The sequence below is a fragment of the Malaclemys terrapin genome, chromosome 3, assembly GCF_027887155.1.
Source record: "Malaclemys terrapin pileata isolate rMalTer1 chromosome 3, rMalTer1.hap1, whole genome shotgun sequence".
Classification (NCBI taxonomy): domain Eukaryota; kingdom Metazoa; phylum Chordata; order Testudines; family Emydidae; genus Malaclemys; species Malaclemys terrapin.
The window spans coordinates 89,885,245-89,905,317 of NC_071507.1; the positions used below are offsets into that span (position 1 = coordinate 89,885,245).

The 20,073-nt window shown below is 41.7% G+C and overlaps 1 protein-coding gene and 1 non-coding gene across 2 annotated transcripts; both read left to right on the plus strand.

Moving 5' to 3' along the window:
• The first annotated feature begins 2,535 nt into the window (after positions 1–2,535).
• TCP1 (t-complex 1) lies at positions 2,536–20,013 on the plus strand. Its single transcript, XM_054022064.1, has 12 exons — positions 2,536–2,801; positions 4,955–5,040; positions 7,908–8,036; positions 9,479–9,576; positions 9,854–9,964; positions 11,944–12,125; positions 13,937–14,063; positions 16,234–16,409; positions 17,243–17,366; positions 18,601–18,793; positions 19,168–19,331; positions 19,695–20,013. The coding sequence occupies exons 1-12, from the start codon at positions 2,735–2,737 to the stop codon at positions 19,909–19,911; spliced, it is 1,674 nt and encodes a 557-aa protein (XP_053878039.1). The 5' UTR covers positions 2,536–2,734; the 3' UTR covers positions 19,912–20,013.
• Positions 4,446–4,580, plus strand: LOC128835200 (small nucleolar RNA SNORA29). The gene has a single exon (XR_008444617.1). It is a non-coding gene; the product is annotated as a small nucleolar RNA SNORA29 (small nucleolar RNA).
• Positions 20,014–20,073: the final 60 nt, after the last annotated feature.

Genomic DNA, 20,073 nt, shown 5'->3' on the forward strand with positions numbered 1-20,073 from the left:
GAGGCAGACAGAGATTGTGCAGATCAAGAGAATCTTACTATAGATGAACAGAAATGGAAGTGATGCTCCACCATAGAGAACATTATTCTTGATTGCCTAATTTTTAAATATAAAGTACTCAATGAGAAATTATATGTGGCCTTTGATAGAATCAAAAGCTGTTTTGAAGCTTACAATCAGACATTTCAGAACAACTTGGTTCAAACTGGAATTTACCCAAGCACATTATGCCTTCTCAGATCTCGGTGTGTGACCTCAGTAAGGCTAGGTCTACACTGGGGGGGGTGGGGGGATCGATTTAAGATACACAAATTCAGCTATGCGAATAGCATAGCTGAATTCGACATATCCTATTCGACTTACCCCGCTGCGAGGATGGCGGCAAATCGACCGCTGCGGTTCCCCCGTCGACAACGCTCACTCCTCCCGACGAGGTGGGAGTACACGTGTCGATTAGGTGATCGATTTATCCATCTAGATGAGACACGATAAATCGATCCCCGAGAGATCGATTTCTACCCACCGATCCGGGCGGGTAGTGTAGACTAGCCCTAAGGCCAGAATTAGAAAAGGAAGGCAAGGTGACTCCACCAGCATTTTCGGGAATTTCAAAGGGGGGCTAGATTAAGCAGAGATGACTTCTGGCTCTTTATTTAAATTTTATATTAATAACAAAAGAAAAATTAAAGGAGCTTGTTTTTCTTTGTTATTCTTAGGTTGACTGAAGTGTTGGGTAGTGCTGTACATTTGGTTAATTTTGCAATAAATTATCAAGCTAAAACGCAGTCTCGTGGGGCTGTAGACTACTGAAAAACTCTGAAAACTGCACTGGATTACTTTTGAAGATACTGGCTCTGCTCTGCTAAACTCCAAGGTTACACCAAGCACTAGGGAATTAACCCTGTGCCTTGCTGCTAAACTGCAAGAAGACATCGTCTAGGTTTATGGCTACTAAAGCAGCACCTTAGCTTCCTGCAATTAAACCCCCCCAAGCCTGGGGAGAACATTTGCAGTTTCCAACGATCCCGGCGCTGGAGAAGGGTCAAGGATTGTAGGGACGGCGCATCCCGGCCCTGCAGAACTAGGGCTCCGCGGTCCGGGACCCGCTGCAGGCAGGTGGGAAGCTGGTTTGTGGCGTTTCCTCACCATTAGGCGCGTAAAGCCCAATGACACGAACTCGCGGGACTGAGAGCGTCCGAACCACTCAGCTAGGGTTACCATATTGCAATACTGCAAAAAGAGGACACTCCACGGGCCCTGGCCCCACCCCTTCCCCAAAGTCCCCGCCCCAACTCCGTCCCCTCCCCTGAACGCTCCGCCCCCCTGCTCTTCCCCCTCCCCTGCTTCCCCCGAATCAAATGTTCCTGGGAAGCCTGAAACAGGCAGGCAGCAGGTAAGTTGGGGCGGCGGGGGGGGTGCGAGGAGGCGCAGCCCAGTCCAGCCTCCCCAGCTGAGCGGCTCCTCCGTCGGCCAGCCCTGGCCAAGAGGCTCTGGCCCCGGCGGCTCCAGACCGGCTCGGGCTCTGGCCCCAGCCCAGTGGCTCCGGCCCAGCCGCGGCCGAGCACTCCAGCCCCAGCGACTCCAGCTCGGCTCGGGCCCCAGGGCACCGGCCCCGGCCGAGCACCCCCAGCCCCAGCGGCTCTGAGCCAGCTCGGCTCAGGCCCCGGTTCCAGCCAAGCGGCCCCGGCTGGCGGCCAAGCACCCCTGGCCCCAGCGGCTCCGGCTCCAGCCTGGACCCAAGCCCCATGACCCCGGCCGGAGCGCAGCCCAATTCTTGCTAAAGCCGGCCCTGATCGGGGGAGTTGTTAGTTTTGCTGCAGCCACTCCACTCGCACTCGGGGTCCCCCGAGCGTCTTTTGCCCAAGTGCGAGTGGCTGCAGCAAAACTAACAACTCCCCCGATCTGCAGGGGCACAGAGGCGGCAGGCGGCATCCGAGTGCGCAGCTGCCTCCTCCTGGGCTCCGGCTGCTGCTGCGCTGGGGAGAGCGGCGGGAGCTGGGTAAGCTGGAGCCCGGGAGGAGGCGGTCCCCTTACCATGCCTCCCTATTTTCCTGGACATGTCCGGCTTTTGGAAATTCCTCCCCGACGGGGATTTGAGGACCAAAAAGCCGGACATGTCCGGGAAAATCCAGACGTATGGTAACCCTACACTCAGCACTGAGCCCACGGGGACTGCGCCCGGCTGGGCCGGCCCCTTGCAGGTGTGCTGTTAGGGCGGGGGCGCGCTGGGCCCCGCCCGGCCACAGGCGCTGAAGCTCGCTCGTGCCGTGCGGGGGAGGGGCCGTCTCAGCAGCGGCTTCCTCCCTGTGAAGCGAGGTTCCCTGTGCTGACAGTCCCCAGCCCCCCCCTTCGCAAGGGGCGCGCACCCCGCCCCCACGCCTTCTGGAACCTCCTGGAAGGAGAAAAATAACCGTCGCTCGTAGCCCCGCCCCCTTGCCCAACATGCAACGTGACTCAGGGGGACACTCAAGGAGCAGGCGTGTTGCTAATCTCAGAATCCAATCACTACCTTCAATCTAGGCACCTTCTGGGCCGCATTGCAACGGGCTGCTGGATTGGACGGAAGTGTTTAACATCGTCATGATTCATCGCCGTTCCTTTCTCCCCACATTGCTCTGTCCCCTCCCCATCAGACTCTGCGGTTAGGGGCCAGTTTCCCAGCAAGCCTTGCGGCGTCACCGGCGGATTCTCCTGCAGCAGCGCGTGTATCGCTGTCTCTGTGCGCGCGGGGAAGATGGAGATGGGGGCGCTGGCCGTGTTCGGAGAGCGGATCTCCGGGGAAGCGATCCGCGGCCAGAACGGTAACGGCTGCCCGAGCGCGGAGCGGGGCCCCGGGCGCCTGACTCAGCGGCCGCTGCCGCCATGTGCTGCCACGACGGGCGGGGGGACGTTCCTGTAGCAGAGGAACCCGGGGAGGGGCCAGGCCCCGGCTCTCAAGCGCGCTTGTGTCTGCGGGACGGGACGCGGCCTCAGGCGTTACGTGCCTCAGCCCGAGCCCGCGGAGGGGGGCGCCCGGCCGCACCTTGGCGCGCTCGGAGCTCGGCCCGGGGCGGTGGCTGCCGAGAAGCAGCTCGTGGCTGTCCACGGGCCCGTTACTTCGAGCCGCTTTCCCCGCGGCGGCGCCCGCGTTCACACGGAGCCGCCGGGCCCGCGGGCGCTCTTGTCTCGTTGCTGTTCGCAGCCCGCTTCCCTTTAGGGCGCGCGGCCAACCCGAGCTCGTTGTTACGTGAACAGCCCCGGCCGCCATTTTTGACCCGCCTTCAGCAGGAGAGACTCGGGGTAAAGCGGTGTGAGACTTAACCCGCCTGGGTTCTGTCCTGGGACGGGCCTGCGGCTCGCTATGGGCAAAGGGCCGAGAAATCGGTATCCGTGTGCCGTGAATGTTTACCCTGCCACTGAAACGTCTGACGTGCCTGTGAACAATAGTGACCATCTTATCAACCCCACCACCACCACCAATCACCACCGGGGGGCTTTGCTTCCCGATTGGGCAGAATTTATGAAAAGTGGCCCTTGGAGTTACACTGAAGATTAAGGTTACAAATGGGTGAAACTTGATATTGGTACTCTTAAGCTTTTGTCTACATGAGACCATTTTTGTGTGTGTCCTACAAAAGATTATTAGTGTTATTGAATATAAATTATGAATGACTTTCCAAGATTAAAGCTTGCTGCATATGCAAGTTAAGAGCATGAAAACTGAGTTTCTCATCCTTTGTAGCATAGATGTTGTTTTAATATGTCTGAGGATCAAAAATAATTTTGAGACATTTGCTTAACTCCATCCAGTCACTGTCAATTAATAAGCGAATACCAGTATGTGGCCCTTAGCGCTAGTATAAAATCAAGATGCGTTAATTAAACAACGGGGTAGACTGACTAGTTTTGTGTGAAAATAATACAGCTCGGTATAAAGCTTTGGTCCCAGATCCTCAAAGGTATTGGGCGGGGGAGGGGGGGGGTTGATGTCTCACTACCATAACTTTGAGAATCTGGGCATTAGCTCATTTGGGATGGAATCAAGCCTGGTGCAAGACAAAGACAGGCCTAGATGTAGCTCCCTAGTACTTCACTAGCCCATTAGCCCACCTTTGCCATAGCTGTAATGATCTCTTTGAAATGTTGGTGAATCTGGAAGTTTTAGTCCTCTAAAGGATTCTTTGTACCATCCGTCTCAGTGCTTCAGACAAGTTATTACAGGAGCCCTGCACTATGAGCAGAAACCAGCTGTTTTTGAAGTGGATGCTGTGTGGGTAGAAACATCAGGTGTAGAAAAGTGGTACATATCTTAGTAAAGTCTAAGGAAGCCTCTGATATATGGGCAAATTTGGGAAATAGCGGTTAAATGTTTTTGTTTTTTACAAAGGGTTGATCTCCGGAAACAAAAAATGAGCGAGTTTGGTACATTTAAAGCTTTAAAGGAAAGATCAGATTTAAACTGAACCCTTCCCATTTGACTACCACTCCTTCAGTTTACAGATTGAGTGGCTATGCTTATGGGATAGAGAAAATACTGCCAAAGTCTGAAGGAGAAGATTGACAATATCTTTTTCCTATATGAAATGGCAGAACACAGAATGAAAAGATTCTGAATGACAAACCAAATTACATCATTTATTTCTTTGACCTAGAAAGTTTTTTGGTTATTTCAGTAGCCAAAACAATATCCTTCGGACACCTGACTTGTTCCAGTCATGAAACTGCTATTTTGTAGTATCAAAGGTCCAGATCTTGCAATCAAGTGAGGTCATGGACCCTTACTCAACCTCCCCTTTTTTCCCCACTTTCCTGGTCAGATTGGCAAATTTGTTTGCAGGATTGGAGTCTAAATAAGGAGTCATTTTATTTCAGGTTCCTGAAATTAAGAATCTGCTGACAGAAAAATATAAATGCTCTTAAAATAGATATTTGGGAAGAAATAATTATTTATTTTTATTTTGTTTGATTTATACAGTTATGGCTGCAGCTTCAATTGCCAATATTGTGAAGAGTTCTCTTGGTCCAGTTGGTTTGGATAAAATGTTGGTGGATGATATTGGTGTAAGTAAGCATGTCTGTCATGTTAACTTTTAAGAAAAGGGCTTACGTATTAACAAACTTACACTGTAAATTAGTGCTGTGATCTGTTCTGTTTCCGCTGAAGGCATGTCTGTTTTTTTGTAAAGTGTTTCCATCTAAAATATGCTTCATGGCTCTAATTTACATTTGTTAGTTTGACCTCTTTTTCCATTTTGTCATTAGGGATGAAAATACTAAACGGTAAGCATTAGTCTTACTGTTAACCCACCATTAACCTCCAGCTCCGGGCGGGCTGGCCAGAGCAGCCCCAGCCCTGCTCCTTTTAATCAGTTAACTGGTTAAACATTATAATTTTAATTGTTTAAATGGTTAACTTTTTAAATATTTACATCCCTATTTGTCTTTATTTTATTTATTTATTTATTTATTGAAGAAAACCTTAATTGTAAACTATGGTTAACTGTTACTTCATCCATGATGTGCTCCCTTATTTTATAACAAAATTAACTCTTGCTCATATGCAAGTACGTTTGCATTTCAATAAACTTTTTTTCTCACATGGATACTTGTGTGATGGGTTGGATCAGAGAAACCCCCTTCGGACTGCCACTTGATGTGCCTAGACTACCTCTCAGTCCGTTTTCCCTGCCAGCTTGGGACTTCAGTACCTTGCCTTGTTTGAGCCAGACACGCTTGCCTGCTGCAACCACAAATCCAAGTCTGAACCCCATCCCCCACAAGCTGCAGGCTTAACTGAAACAGCTTAAGAAATGCTCCTATCTCCAGCACTCAGATACCCAGCTCCCAATGGGGTCTAAACCCCAAGTAAATCCGTTTTACCCTGTATAAAGCTTATATAGGGTAAACTCATAAATTGTTTGCTCTCTATAACACTGAGAGAGAGATATGCACAGCTGTTCTCCCCCCCCTCCCACCCAGGTATTAATACTTACTCTGGGTTAATTAATAAGTAAAAGTGATTTTATTAAATGCAAAAAGTAGGATTTAAGTGATTCCAAGTAATAACAGACAGAACAAAGTAAATTACCAACCAAAATAAAACAAAACATGCAAGTCAAAGTCTAACACAGCAGGAAACTAAATGCAGGTAACTGTCACGCTCAGAGATGTTCCAATAAGCTTCTTTGACAGACTATCCTCCTTCTAAGTTTGGGCCCAGTCCTTTCCCTTGGTACAGTCCTTGTTCCAGCTCAGGCAGTAACTAGGGGATTTCTCATGACTGCAGCCCCTTTTGTTCTATTCCACCCTGTGGCAGGGCAGAGGTATAAACCCCTTGGATGCTCTGCTAAAGGTGTTCCGCCGTCACCCCCCCCCACCCCCCTCCTGGCAGAGCAGCTGGGGGCGGGGACCCAGACACTCAGCAAGGAGCTCAGTTGCAGGCCCTAATGAGGGCAGGCTCAGGGGAATCAGCTGGGCTGGTGACTGGGAGGAGATATAAGCTCAGTGGGAAGCTAGCCAGGGGAGAAGACGGGGATTGCAGCTCTCTCTACCAGCTGCAGGAAGCCTCAAGGGCGAGAAGACCCAGGGAAGGGTCAGTGTGGGGATCGGTGTTGGGCGAATTGGGATTGCACTAAGCACTGTAAATAAAGAGACGCGGGTGAAACACCTGAAAGAGGCATTGGGACCCTTTTCCTTGACCAGCCTAAGCAGAGAACACAGGGACGAGAGGGAAGGAACCTGTGCAGACCCTGTGACCACCCCCGCCCTCCCCCATATAGCTTTGGCACAAGGCGGGAATCTTTTGTCTCTTTGGGTCCCCACTCCTCCTAAATGGAAAAGCCTCAGGTTTAAGATGGATTCTAGTATCAGGTGACATAGCCACATGTCCTGTGAGACCCCCCCAAGCCTTCATTCTTCCCGGCTTGACTCACAGGAAGGCTTGCAAGTAAACAGAGCCATCTACAGTCAATTGTCCTGATTAATGGGAGCCATCAAGATTCCAAACCACCATTAATTGCCCACACTTTGCATAATTACAAGAGAACCTCGGAGTTATATTTCATATTTCTAGTTCCAGATACAAGAATGATACATTCATACAAATAGGATGAATACATGCAGAATAACATAACCTTTGCACAGATATGTTACATGGCATATCTAGTATAAAACGTATTCCCGTTATGTCATATTTACATTCATAAGCATATTTCTATAAAGCATTATGGGGTGCAAAGTCACAACTTGTACTAACATTGTTTAGAACGGCGCACAGAATGAATAAATCAAAACTTATTTTTGCTGGTGTTGACATGCATACTGTTGTCTTTAAATTGTTGTACATATTTTAGAATTCGGTACTGTTGTACATAATTTGCATTGGTTAATGTTTATAATAAGATAGAACCACATCCCATTTTCAAATATTTAAACCAGGTGATAATCTGATTTTTATCTTTCTGCTGTGCTAGCCTGAAAGCCAAAGTGAGATAGCCTTATGTAATTAATAAAAGGTAATATTGCACATTAGCTTAAACTGAGATTTGTAAATAACTGTATTTAAAATACTTTATTAAAAATTGACAAAGATATTCAAGCTACATTTAAGAAATCTTCCCTAGTTCTTATTTATACAACATAAAGAATTCTACCATCTAATAGCTCATGCATATTCTTGTGTGCCAAGGCTCCCATCCTGCAACACATGGTTCTTGGGGATTAGTCGTGTGATTACATATGTATGGTTGTAGTATTGAAGACTTGGCTTAAAAAGACAAAGTAAACTCTTGAGGTAAATGGTCAATATGCATGATATTGCACTAGGCATATCATTGTCATTAAAATGTCTTCTCATATTTTACAGTTTAATAAAGTTTAAAAATAAATTAGTATGAATATCAATCTTTTGTTTATTTTTTTCAAACTAGGATGTGACCATTACTAATGATGGTGCAACCATTCTGAAGCTGCTGGAGGTAGAACATCCTGCTGCAAAAGTTCTTTGTGAGCTGGCAGAACTGCAAGACCAAGAAGTTGGAGATGGGACCACCTCAGTGGTATGTAGAAAGTTTTACAGGCAGACATGCTGAAAGTCATTATCAAATGCAGCTTTTGGCATATCCTTATAAATCCTGGCACTGTGCAGATTAAATCTGGACCATTTCATTATGTGACAACAAATTTCAAATGCATCTGCCCCAGTGCAAACTGAAAATTGCTTTGAAGCATGTCATAAACATACAGCTAAAGGTAGCATAAAATCCCTCCTTTACCTGTAAAGGGTTCAGAAGCTCAAATAACCTGGTTGGCACCTGACCAAAAGGACCAATAAGGGGAGAAGATACTTTCAAATCTGTGGGGGAAGTTTTTTGTGTTCTCTGTGTGTTCTCTCCGGGTCAGCGAGGAATCAGGACAGGGAAAATACATCTCCTAAAACCATACCTGAACTAAGCATTTAAGATTACAAATTGTAAGTAATAGGAAGAAAATGTGTTAGATTATCTTTTGTTTTAGCTTGTGAATTTCCCCTAGGCTAAAAGGGAGGTTTAGACCTGGTTTTTTTTTTTTTTTTTTTTTTTGGTAACTTTAACGTTTTGCCTGGAGGGGAATCCTCTGTGTTTTGAATCTGATTGACCCTGTAAAATTACCTTCCATCCTGATTTTACAGAGGTGCTTCTTTTACTTTTTCTTTATAATAAAGTTCTGCTTTTAAGAACCTGATTGGTTTTTAGTGTCCTAAAAACCCAAGGGCTGGTCTGTGCCCAACTTGTTAACTTATTTGGTTCGTATATTATTTTCAAGCCTCCCCAGGAAAGAGGGTAAAGGGACTTAGGGGATATTTTGGGGAAATAGGAACTCCAAGTGGTCCTTTTCCTAAATCTTTATCTAACTCAGTTGGTGGTGGCAGCGATACCGTTCCAAGGACAAGAATTTGTGCCTCGGGGGAGTTTTTAACCTAAGCTGGTAGAGATAAGCTTAGGGGGTGTTTCATGCGGGTCCCCACATCTGTACCCTAGAGTTCAGAGTGCGGAGGGAACCCTGACAAAGCAGTTCCTGGAACCAGAGTAATGAGGGGAGACCACTGTACAAAAACTAGCACCTCTAAACATGCTTGCATTCTGGAAAGGGGTTATTCTTTACTTACTGGCTGCAATTTGAGAATGATCATTCCTTCCCTTCCTGTAGTTATATTTAAGAGTAGGTTCTGGGTCGAAGAAGTTCTTAATTCTCAACCCCTGAGAAAAAAAGTGAAACATAGGTGAACTAATCGATGGAATAGAATCGGCTGATTCCAGACAACTCATATCAGAACCCCAAAATCAGTTCAGAGTTAACTAGTGAAATGAAAAGAAGAATTAGAATGGTTTTACTCATTAATTAATTTAAATGATGGGGAACTTCTCATATTCTTCACTTGTTTGTTTGTTGGAGCAAGAACTACTGTTTATATTAAGACTTGCCCATTTTCTCAGTGAATCTTTTTCCTCTTTTCAAACAGGTAATTATTGCTGCTGAACTTCTGAAAAATGCAGATGAATTGGTCAAGCAGAAAATTCACCCCACCTCTGTTATTGGTGGCTATCGTCTTGCTTGCAAGTAAGATAATCTATTTCAGCGGAAATATTTGTATTTTGCAAATCTAGTGTTCCATTATATCCAGTGAACACTTACTTTACCTTAATCCTGTATTCATTATCACCGACAATACAGGATTTTTTTCTAAGCTGATAAATTGTAAAGACTTGTGGTGGTGGTGGTTTGTCAACTTGGTTCTAACTCAGCATTTAGTCTGCATTTCCCCGCAGAGAGAAATTCTACTAACAAGAAATAGAGAGAAATTGTTCTTGAAATGTTGTTGGTTTTTATCCAACAGGGAGGCAGTTCGCTACATCAATGAAAATCTTATTATTAACACAGATGAACTTGGCCGGGACTGCCTTATTAATTCAGCTAAAACATCAATGTCCTCCAAAATCATAGGAATGTATCCTTTGACTTGGTAATAATAAATTGGAATCTTAATTTTAAGAAAATGAGGGATATTACTGCGGAGAGCTTGAGTATCCACTTTAAATCCCGTGGCAGCAGTTCTTAGTCCTTATCCTTTTTCATTATAAACCCTTATTTTAAGAGTTATAACTCCATTGTGAAAACTTGTTCTTGGTATCAACTTGGCATAAAAGGTGTATTCTGGTTTACTAAACCAAACCCTGCTTGTTCACAGGACAGTTGCAACATTTTTTTAAATCTCTCACGTACCAAAAAAGGAAAATGGTTTGTATCACATTTTGTTAAAACCCTTAATCCTTAAACACAAGCTACAATTAACCACCTCCTTAGATGCTGAAATTGTAGCTGTTTTCTCTGACAGAAGCTGCCCCAGAGGCTTGAAGGAGCTGTTCTAATCTAAACAGCTATTTTCATCCCCCTAATAGTTGTAGAAAACATGATGATGTGCTGTGACCCTTGCCTATCATTTTTCTTGTCTTTACCAATCTTAGTTTCTTTAAAAACAAAACTCTGGTGAGTTTGCCTGCGTGTGGTTTTTTTGTTTGTTTGTTTTTTGTTTTTTAAGTATAACAGCTTTAAAAAAATGCTCTTTCTGCCATTTACTACATAACCCATCACCCTTTTCTCCTTCCTGGGGCTGCCCAGGGGCTTTGCCCCTGTGAAGCCCACTCTGACTCAGTTCACATTCCATCTTAGCCAACATATAGCTTATATTTTGCATTAGATAGAAACATTTTAAAGCATTCAAGCAGGTGATCACCCACACTAATCCTAAAAGTGTCTCCATTATTCCAGGCAACATTCCTTCTTGCAGTCTGTCTTCCCACTGTAGTTCAGTGATGGTTACTTGCTTATGACATGCATTTGTTTCCTTTGAAAAACTGGTTGCTAATTCAGGATTCTGATCTGACTGGGATAAAGCAGGCAAAAATAGGCTGTGTGCGCGCAAGTTTTGTGTACACAGTTTTGTATGTAGCAAATATATTATCATTGTGAAAACATGAAATAATTTGATATTTCTAAAAATGTACTGGTAATCCAGTTATGTGGACTTGCCATTTCTTCTGAGCTTTTCAAAATAGTCATATTGTATGCAAATAATACCTTTTATATTTTCAATTTAAGTCATATCTTTAATTTAATTTTAATGTATTTATTTATAATCTGCTTGGAGACTTGTTGGATGTCAATCTCAACTGATGTTCTGGAGTTTAGAGCAGTAGTCCCCAAACTGTGGGGGAATGCCCCCCCATGAGGGCGTGGAGAAACATTTGTGGTGGAGTGGCAGGGCCCATGTCAGCCTCCCCGGGAGCGTGAAGCAGGAGCACCACCCATTCCCACTCTGCCCCCACCTCAGCTACAGGCCCCGACCGCAGGCCCACCCCAAGCTTCCCGGGGAGGGGGACAGACCAGGTATGGGGGGTGCATGATGAAAAAAGATTGGGGACCACTGGTTTAGAGTGAAGCCACATGAATACGTGCAAATGCCACAAATAACGAGGAAGACATACAAGTGGTAGGAGCCTATAATTAACTATTACTTGTTCTTTCTGTTTAAGTGCCATGCCCTTGGATGGTATCGTATGCAGATGTTAACTGCTTGTTGACACAATAGAAGAAATTACTGGAACAACTTGTAAAATGCTCTGTGAACAAAGGGGAATATTTTTTGTACCATTTGCTTGGGAATGGGAGTCAGGAACACTTGAGTTCTAGTGCTGGCATTGCCACTGATTTGCAGTGTGGCTTTGGACAAAACATTTAAACCCTGTCCTAGTTTTTTCTAGCTGTAAAATTAGATTAATAATTATTTTACCTCATAGATGCTTCAAGGATTATTTTAAAGGCATGTTAATATAAGGCAGCCTATAAATGTTGTTTTTAGCATTAAAGTCAATGTATATTATGCTAGTTGTCTCTGTGTAGCTCATTTTAGCCTTAACAGTATTTTAGTGATGGTGACTTCTTTGCCAACATGGTGGTGGATGCTGTGCTTGCAGTTAAATTCACAGATCAAAAGGGTCAAGCCAAATATCCAATCAGTTCCATTAACGTTTTGAAGGCACATGGCCGTAGCCAGAAAGAGAGTATTCTTGTAAACGGTTATGCACTGAACTGTGTGGTGGGCTCACAAGGTAAGCTCAGATTTTGTTTTATAAGCCTTCAGTGAGCAGAATGACTGAAGTTTATTTCTGAATATTGCTCTTATGTGGATGTTTCTAGTGATGTGAAGAATTGGCTAATAAGCTATTGTTTATTTAGAAAAATTAAAAACAACCCTTGAAACAACTTATAAGTAAATGAATACATTCTTAAATAAAACCAAACCCTACTCTAAGCAGAAGTTTTTGGCCCCAAAAGTGAGAAGTGACAAACTCTGTGAAGTCCATGGGCTCTGCTGTTGTGTTTTATGTGAAAGGAACTTGGGTATTGCAGTGACACACCACGGTATAAAATCCAAACAGAAAAATTATGGTGGTTGCTTTAATATATTACGTTGTACTTCAGTGTTGACACAACTTGGATAATTATTCCCGTTTTCACGGTCTTATAATTACATGTCAAATATTTGTGTCATTGAAACACTATCCTGGTTCCCCAGTCGAAGGTTGTGTTTTTCTGAAATTTTGTAAAGTTACTCTAGCAGTTTAAATCAAATAAATAATTTAGCAGTTTCTAACTACCCATCTGTAGAAAAATAGCAGACACGTAGGTCCAAATTCTCCCCAGAAACTCATGGGCAGCTACTAAGGACTTCAGTGAAACTTGCATTCATGTCTGAAGTCAATATTTGGCTTTGAAATCTTGTCTCAATAAGGATTTTTTAAATGAGATCTAAGATCATATACATTTTTAAATGTTTAGTCTGTCTGTTCACTTTCTTGCACTTGAATGATGGAAATAAGCTAATCGCTTATCTGGTCCTTAATCAGTGCCTAGTAGATCTCTGGTTACGTTTGGAATGCATACATTGCAGTGTACTGTTTATTTAAAAACTTGCAATTTAAAAGAGACTCAAGGAAATATTACTATTGCCCATAAGGTTTTAAAAGCATTTTTTTTAAGTCTAAATTTTGTGCAGTCTTTGATCTGACTGTCTCATCATTGTTTATTACATCAGTTACTGTGCAGCACTTTGCATGTGTCAAGAAATCACACTGGCAGGTAAAACTGTGAGGCTTCAGTAGTCAGTGTTGAAGGAATGTGCATTTCAGTGGCAAAGTCTGGAATACAGCAGAGGCTGCTGTTAAGTTGCTAGTGGAGAGGAGGTTGACTGTATTGCTCAGCCTATCTAGCAAATAAGTGAGCAGCAATAAATGTCACGCAAGGGAGTTCCATCCAGCCCTCCTTAGCTTGAGGATAGTTGACTGCAGTGCAGGGCCTCAAAGGTGGACAGTGTAAAAGCAAGGAAATTGGCTACTGTCACTAGAACTAGGTTACCATATTTTGACATGTTCCGCTCTGTTAAAATCAACATGTTTTTATTATCCCTTACTGGGACCATAGTAGGGCCCTGCTAAATACATCAGAGTTTTCTGTAGATTTACATAGTGATTAAACTAGATACCAACAGGTCAGTTTTACCTGTGGTACTAATACATCTTGAACTTCTAGCTCAACAATGTAACAAACTGGGAAGCAAGGAGTCATGGAAAGGTGCTCCTCCATGCCTTTGTATGAAGAGGTAAATTAAGAAAGCAGCTAAGATTATGTCTGCGTATTGAAGAATGTCTTACTACCCTTTTCATTGTTCTTGTTATAACATTTTCCCAAGTGTGTTCGTGAAAAGAGTTGCAGGGGAAAAAAACAGCTTTAGATGGGTAATTGTGTGTGTATTAGAAATCTAAAAAAGTAAAATAATACATCACAACTATTTTCATTTTATTAAGCATTTTTAATTAAAACTTACTTGTAACATATTGAGTAAAATACCATTTTTATATAGGTATGACCAAGAGGATAGTTAATGCAAAGATTGCCTGTCTTGACTTCAGTCTGCAGAAAACAAAAATGAAGCTTGGTGTTCAGGTGCTGATCACAGATCCGGAAAAACTGGACCAGATTAGACAGAGGTATGCTGGGTTTTTAAAGCAAATGAGCACATTTTTCAAACTAATTTTGGTATTTTTAATTATGTACTGGGTGTATGGGTGTTCTGAAGAGTGTAATACGCAAAAAAATTAACTACAGAGATAAATAACACATCATCTTCTCAATATAAAATATTGGTGGAAAACATTGATCATAACTTGATTAAAATGTATTTGGATAATCTGTGTTCAGTTGAACTGTATAATTGTATTGAATTCTGAAGCAAAAACCAGTTACGTTATTTAGAATCAATTATTGGATTGATTTATATCAGAAAATAGGAAACTTTGATTTAAATAATTGATTTACAGTGTTTTACGTTTGTACTTTTTATTTTCCTAAAGAAAGATTGATTCTTTTATTGGTTGGTGGCCACTAAAATATAGCCTGTACACTATATTTGGCAATTTTTGCTAACCAGGTGGGTACACTGTGTTTGTATGCTTAAGCAGATATCTAGCTTACACCTACATTAATTCAGATTCTTAATTTTTATTATATCAGAAAATGGTGAATGATGCATTTGTTAAGATTTTTTTTTTTTTTGCGTGTGATTTGTGTTGGTGCATTTGGATGGGTACAGGAATTCAATTAAAATGCACAAACAGAATTGTAAAGTCTTTTATTCGTTAAATAAAAAAAATGATCAAAATATGTTTTGAATTTAAAACTGATTTATTAAACAAAGAAGTTAATGAATTGAACTGATTATTTCTGCCCACCAAGTCCTTCAGTATTTTAGAATGAGTAGATCTCATCCTCTCAACACACACTTTTATTCCTAGGTCAGGAGAGGAAACAAGACTTCATAATTTTTCAGCTTCCAGTCATTTCTTAACTTTGAATGTACTAGTTGTTGAAAAAACTGAAATGAATAAAATATTCTCTCTGAGCCTGTGGAAGGGGGGTTACTGCTGTCAAAAGCTCATTCAGCACTTCAAACTTTAGTGTGTAGCCAGTGTTTTCCACAAGTTCAGTGGTTTGACTTTCATAGATTCTAGGACTGGAAGGGACCTCGAGAGGTCATAGAGTCCAGTCCCCTGCCTGCACGGCAGGACCAAATACTGTCTAGACCATCCCTGATAGATATTTATCTAACCTACTCTTAAATATCTCCAGAGATGGAGATTCCACAACCTCCTTAGGCAATTTATTCCAGTGTTTAACCACCCTGACAGTTAGGAACTTTTTCTTAATGTCCAACCTAAACCTCCCTTGCTGCAGTTTAAGCCCATTGCTTCTTGTTCTATCCTTAGAGGCTAAAGTGAACAAGTTTTCTCCCTCCTCCTTATGACACCCTTTTAGATACCTGAAAACTGCTATCATGTCCCCTCTCAGTCTTCTCTTTTCCAAACCAAACAAACCCAATTCTTTCAGCCTTCCTTCATAGGTCATGTTCTCAAGACCTTTAATCATTCTTGTTGCTCTTCTCTGGACCTTCTCCAATTTCTCCACATCTTTTTTGAAATGCGGTGCCCAGAACTGGACACATACTCCAGCAGAGGCCTAACCAGAGCAGAGTAGAGCAGAAGAATGACTTCTCGTGTCTTGCTCACAACACACCTGTTAATACATCCCAGAATCACGTTTGCTTTTTTTGCAACAGCATCACACTGTTGACTCATATTTAGCTTGTGGTCCACTATAACCCCTAGATCCCTTTCTGCCGTACTCCTTCCTAGATAGTCTCTTCCCATTCTGTATGTGTGAAACTGATTTTTCCTTCTTAAGTGGAGCACTTTGCATTTGTCTGTGTTAAACTTCATCCTGTTTAACTCAGACCGTTTCTTTCATTCCAAACCATTTCTTAAAGTTTCTTTAAAACTTAAGCAGCAAACATTCCTTAGTACTTTTAATTTAATTTAAATTATAGTAAATTTAGGTAGATTATTGTAATTTCAAATCGGCTTATTTTTAAAAATAGAAATACTTTTTGTATTTAAATATATTTGTTTTTTTAAAATTACCAATTTTTGTCCACCCTGACATATATTCATGTGATGGTTCCTTTTCTCCCTAGAGAGCTTAAACTTTGCGCTACTGCTAATTATTCAGATGTTTGTGTATGGTTTAGCTATTTAGTCGATGATTTTTAATCCCACTTTTATAATTTTTGGTTATAAGTAAACATGTACCCGTTATCTCTTGCAGAGAGTCAGATATCACTAAAGAGAGGATTCAGAAGATTCTGGCCACAGGTGCTAATGTTATTCTAACCACTGGTGGCATTGATGATATGTGTCTGAAATATTTTGTGGATGCTGGTGCTATGGCAGTACGCAGAGTTTTAAAAAAGGACCTTAAACGTATTGCTAAAGCAGCAGGAGGTATGTATATATTGTGCTTTTGGTCGTAGTGTAGACTTCTAGTAATATATAGTGCAACCAGTTCCCTGAGTACTATTGGGCTGATCCACATACAGAGTGATAAGGAAGTATGCTTGGAATAGAAAACATTCAGGTGCTGCAACGCCCTGACAAGGAGCACCTCACTAAGTAGAGGAACCACTGAAAAATTGTGACTGCTGAACATGTGCAGTGAGGGGAGATGTTGGCTGGCATACGGAAGACTCTGTCATGCCAGGGGACACAACCACACTATATCTTATCTAGAAGTCTCTGTTAACCAGACTTCCATAAAATGGGGATTATGGAAGTCTGGTTAATGTAATTTCCAACTTTCTGTAGTGATTGTGAATTTTAAGAAAAAAAAATTCTGTCTATAGTATAAAATTATTCAATCCCCAAATGCATTTTATAAGGATCATCTAAAAGAGATTTTGATAGTTCAAGTCCTGTTAGAACCTTGCAGAACAAACTGTATAACTTGTTTTTAGCAGCAGTGTGAAAACTTCTATTAATACAGAATATGTGCTGTAAAGATAGAGTAAAAATGAACCCAGAGAGACTAAGGGGGACTATAAAATACAGTAACTGACTTAAAAAGTGAGGTTGGGCCTACAGGACTATTTATTTCCCTCAATTGCTGGCTGGATTAGAAATGCTCAATCTTGCATTTATGCTTAATGTTAAGGATTACTGATGACTATTACCATTCTGTTTGCCCTGTAAAAGTAAAACCATTTGTTGTGTGAGGTTGATAAATAATAATGAGTTGGTATTGTCCACACTAACTTCACAATTTTGCATTTGTTTTAAAGCAATCATTTGTTCGTCTCTGGCTAATCTGGAAGGTGAAGAAAGCTTTGAGGCATCAATGCTGGGACAGGCAGAAGAGGTGGTTCAAGAGAGAATTTGTGATGATGAACTGATTTTAGTCAAGAAGTAAGAACACTTCTAGCGTACATCACGCCTTGGAAACCTATTTTGCTAAACCTTTAGATACAACTTCCCATTTATTTACTGCCATGCAGTCTCAATGCTATGAGCAGTTATACGCGTGGGAGAGAGTATAATAAGGCCATTGTAAATTTGTGATGAAACAACCGATGTTTCACCATCCTTGCTAGGGCTGGACATCTTTCTCAATCAGACCAGTTACAATCTATCAGCCTGTCCTATTGTTGTGTAGTTGACTTAAAGAATGTCTCTGAATAGCTTATCTATAACTACAAAAATTACTTTTCTAAATATTGATGTGTGAAAATGTAGAGGAAAATCAAGTCAGAATGGTGTAACTATATTATCAGCTTCACTAGTGATTATAGTGATAAAGGAGTGGTTATATTGTGTCTTCTTTGACACTATCTAGATTTGAAAATGCTGCATACTAAAGTTTGATTAAAACTAGCTCTGTATAACCTTTTGGAGCTGATTTAAACACATTTAATGGAAGGAATTAGTGTTGTCACATGAATATCAAGAGCAGCAATTCCTAACTGAGTGCATTTTTCCTCTTATGATTTTGGTATGCCACACTGAGAGGAATGGAAACTTGTTTGTGCCTTGATCTGCCTCATCATAAAACATGTCTACACACTTAATCGGTTTCCCATGTTTTCTGGTGTGATCCCCTGGTCTCAGTTTCATGAGACTAAAAGACATTCTCCAGGATGTTGAGTAGATTACAGGCATTGAGTTTGTATGTTGAATAAAGAAATCCAGGAGTGGTACTGAGAGGAATCTAGCAGAGGAATTGAGGCAGTTTGTTTATTAAAAAAATAAATAAAAAATCTAAAATCTCTAGTGGCAGTAAATGTGTTTAAAATGCATGCATTTCAATTTTCGTTTTCTCACTCCTATGGTGTGGAAATGCCTTGCCTTTCTTGCTGAGAGGTAAAGAATTTTCTGATAGGGTGAGCAAATCAAAATGCATTAGCCAGGATAGAATATCTGGGATTGTCTGAGAGGGGGTTAATGTGAACTGATGGGTTACCTACAGATGTTGCAAGTGATAATATAAACCCTTTAGGAGTAAGATCCTACATTAAATGTTCGAGGAACCTAGCTGTAGAAATGAGATGGTAAAATAGCAAAGCTTTTTCTCCAGAAGAGTTTTGCTGTTCTGCATGAAGATAGAAGCATGAGTTAACTGACTTTTTTCCTCATTTTTGGACAGTACCAAGGCTCGTACTTCTGCATCAATTATTTTACGAGGAGCCAATGACTTCATGTGTGATGAAATGGAGAGATCCTTACATGATGCTCTTTGTGTAGTTAAAAGAGTATTGGAGTCCAAGTCTGTGGTACCAGGTGGTGGTGCTGTAGAGGCAGCACTTTCAATATATCTTGAAAATTATGCAACCAGCATGGTAAGTGCAGTTTACAAAATAACAACGTTTCATTGCATAACACTAAAACTTTTTACTGTGGTGGTTCTAATACGTGAACTTTGCTTTTAAGTACTTTGAGCTTGGTTCTGCCGGATCTTGAACTACTATTTTAATACACCAAAATATTAACTTCAGTCTTCAAAACAACTAAGAAATAAACAACCTAGTACTGGGAACAGAACAGTTCTTCCTCTCCCTACATCTATTTTCCCCCTTTATTGTTCATACTCAATATAGATTAAGTGTCTACCTGCCTGTGGTGCTCTAAAATTATGGCTACATTTTTCCCCTTGTATTGCATGAATTGGCTTGATGGGTTTCAAAGTAAATAACTCTTCCTCCCTCTCATTTAGGGATCACGTGAACAGCTTGCTATTGCAGAGTTTGCAAGGTCTCTCTTAGTTATTCCAAATACCTTAGCAGTAAATGCTGCCCAGGATGCCACAGATCTTGTTGCAAAGCTGAGAGCATTTCACAATGAGGCTCAAGTTAACCCAGAACGCAAAAATCTGAAATGGCAAGTATCCATTCAAACAATTAATAGAAGTGAAAGGGGTTGCATTTAAGTGGAGGGCTGTGTCTTAAGAGTTTTGTAAATATTGACTGCTTGTGTAGAAGTCCTGTTACAAAATATATTGTAAATTTACTTTTCTCTGAATTTCCGTTCTTCTCCTGTGGTGTAGTTTAGCTGCTCCTATGCACCATAATTTAGGAACTATGAGCTTGCTCTGGGAAACTTTATTTTCCTTCAGATAAGCATAGTGGTAATCCTCAGAAGTTTATGCTCTAACTTTAGCCAAATTATGTGTATTACCATAGTGCCTAGCACCTATGTGCAACACAACAAATTAGACTTGTCTAATTCATTTCTTGCTTGCAGGATTGGTCTTGATTTAATCAATGGGAAACCTCGTGATAACAAACAAGCTGGTGTCTTTGAGCCTACAGTAGTCAAAGTAAAGAGCTTGAAATTTGCAACAGAAGCTGCAATTACTATTCTACGAATTGATGATCTTATTAAGTTGCATCCTGAAAGCAAAGATGATAGAGGCGGGTGCTATGAAGATGCTGTTCGTTCTGGAGCACTTGAGAACTAGTCTGGCTTTTATTTATGTTACTGTTTAATTGTTCATCTTACACTTCTTCCCAGTATTGTACCTAGAGTGTATGTTAATAAAATAGGGGTAGTTACAAGAGAACTTTGCTGTCACGTTTGTGTTCTTTATTCAGCACAGTAAGTCCAGGGCTCAGAGGTAGAG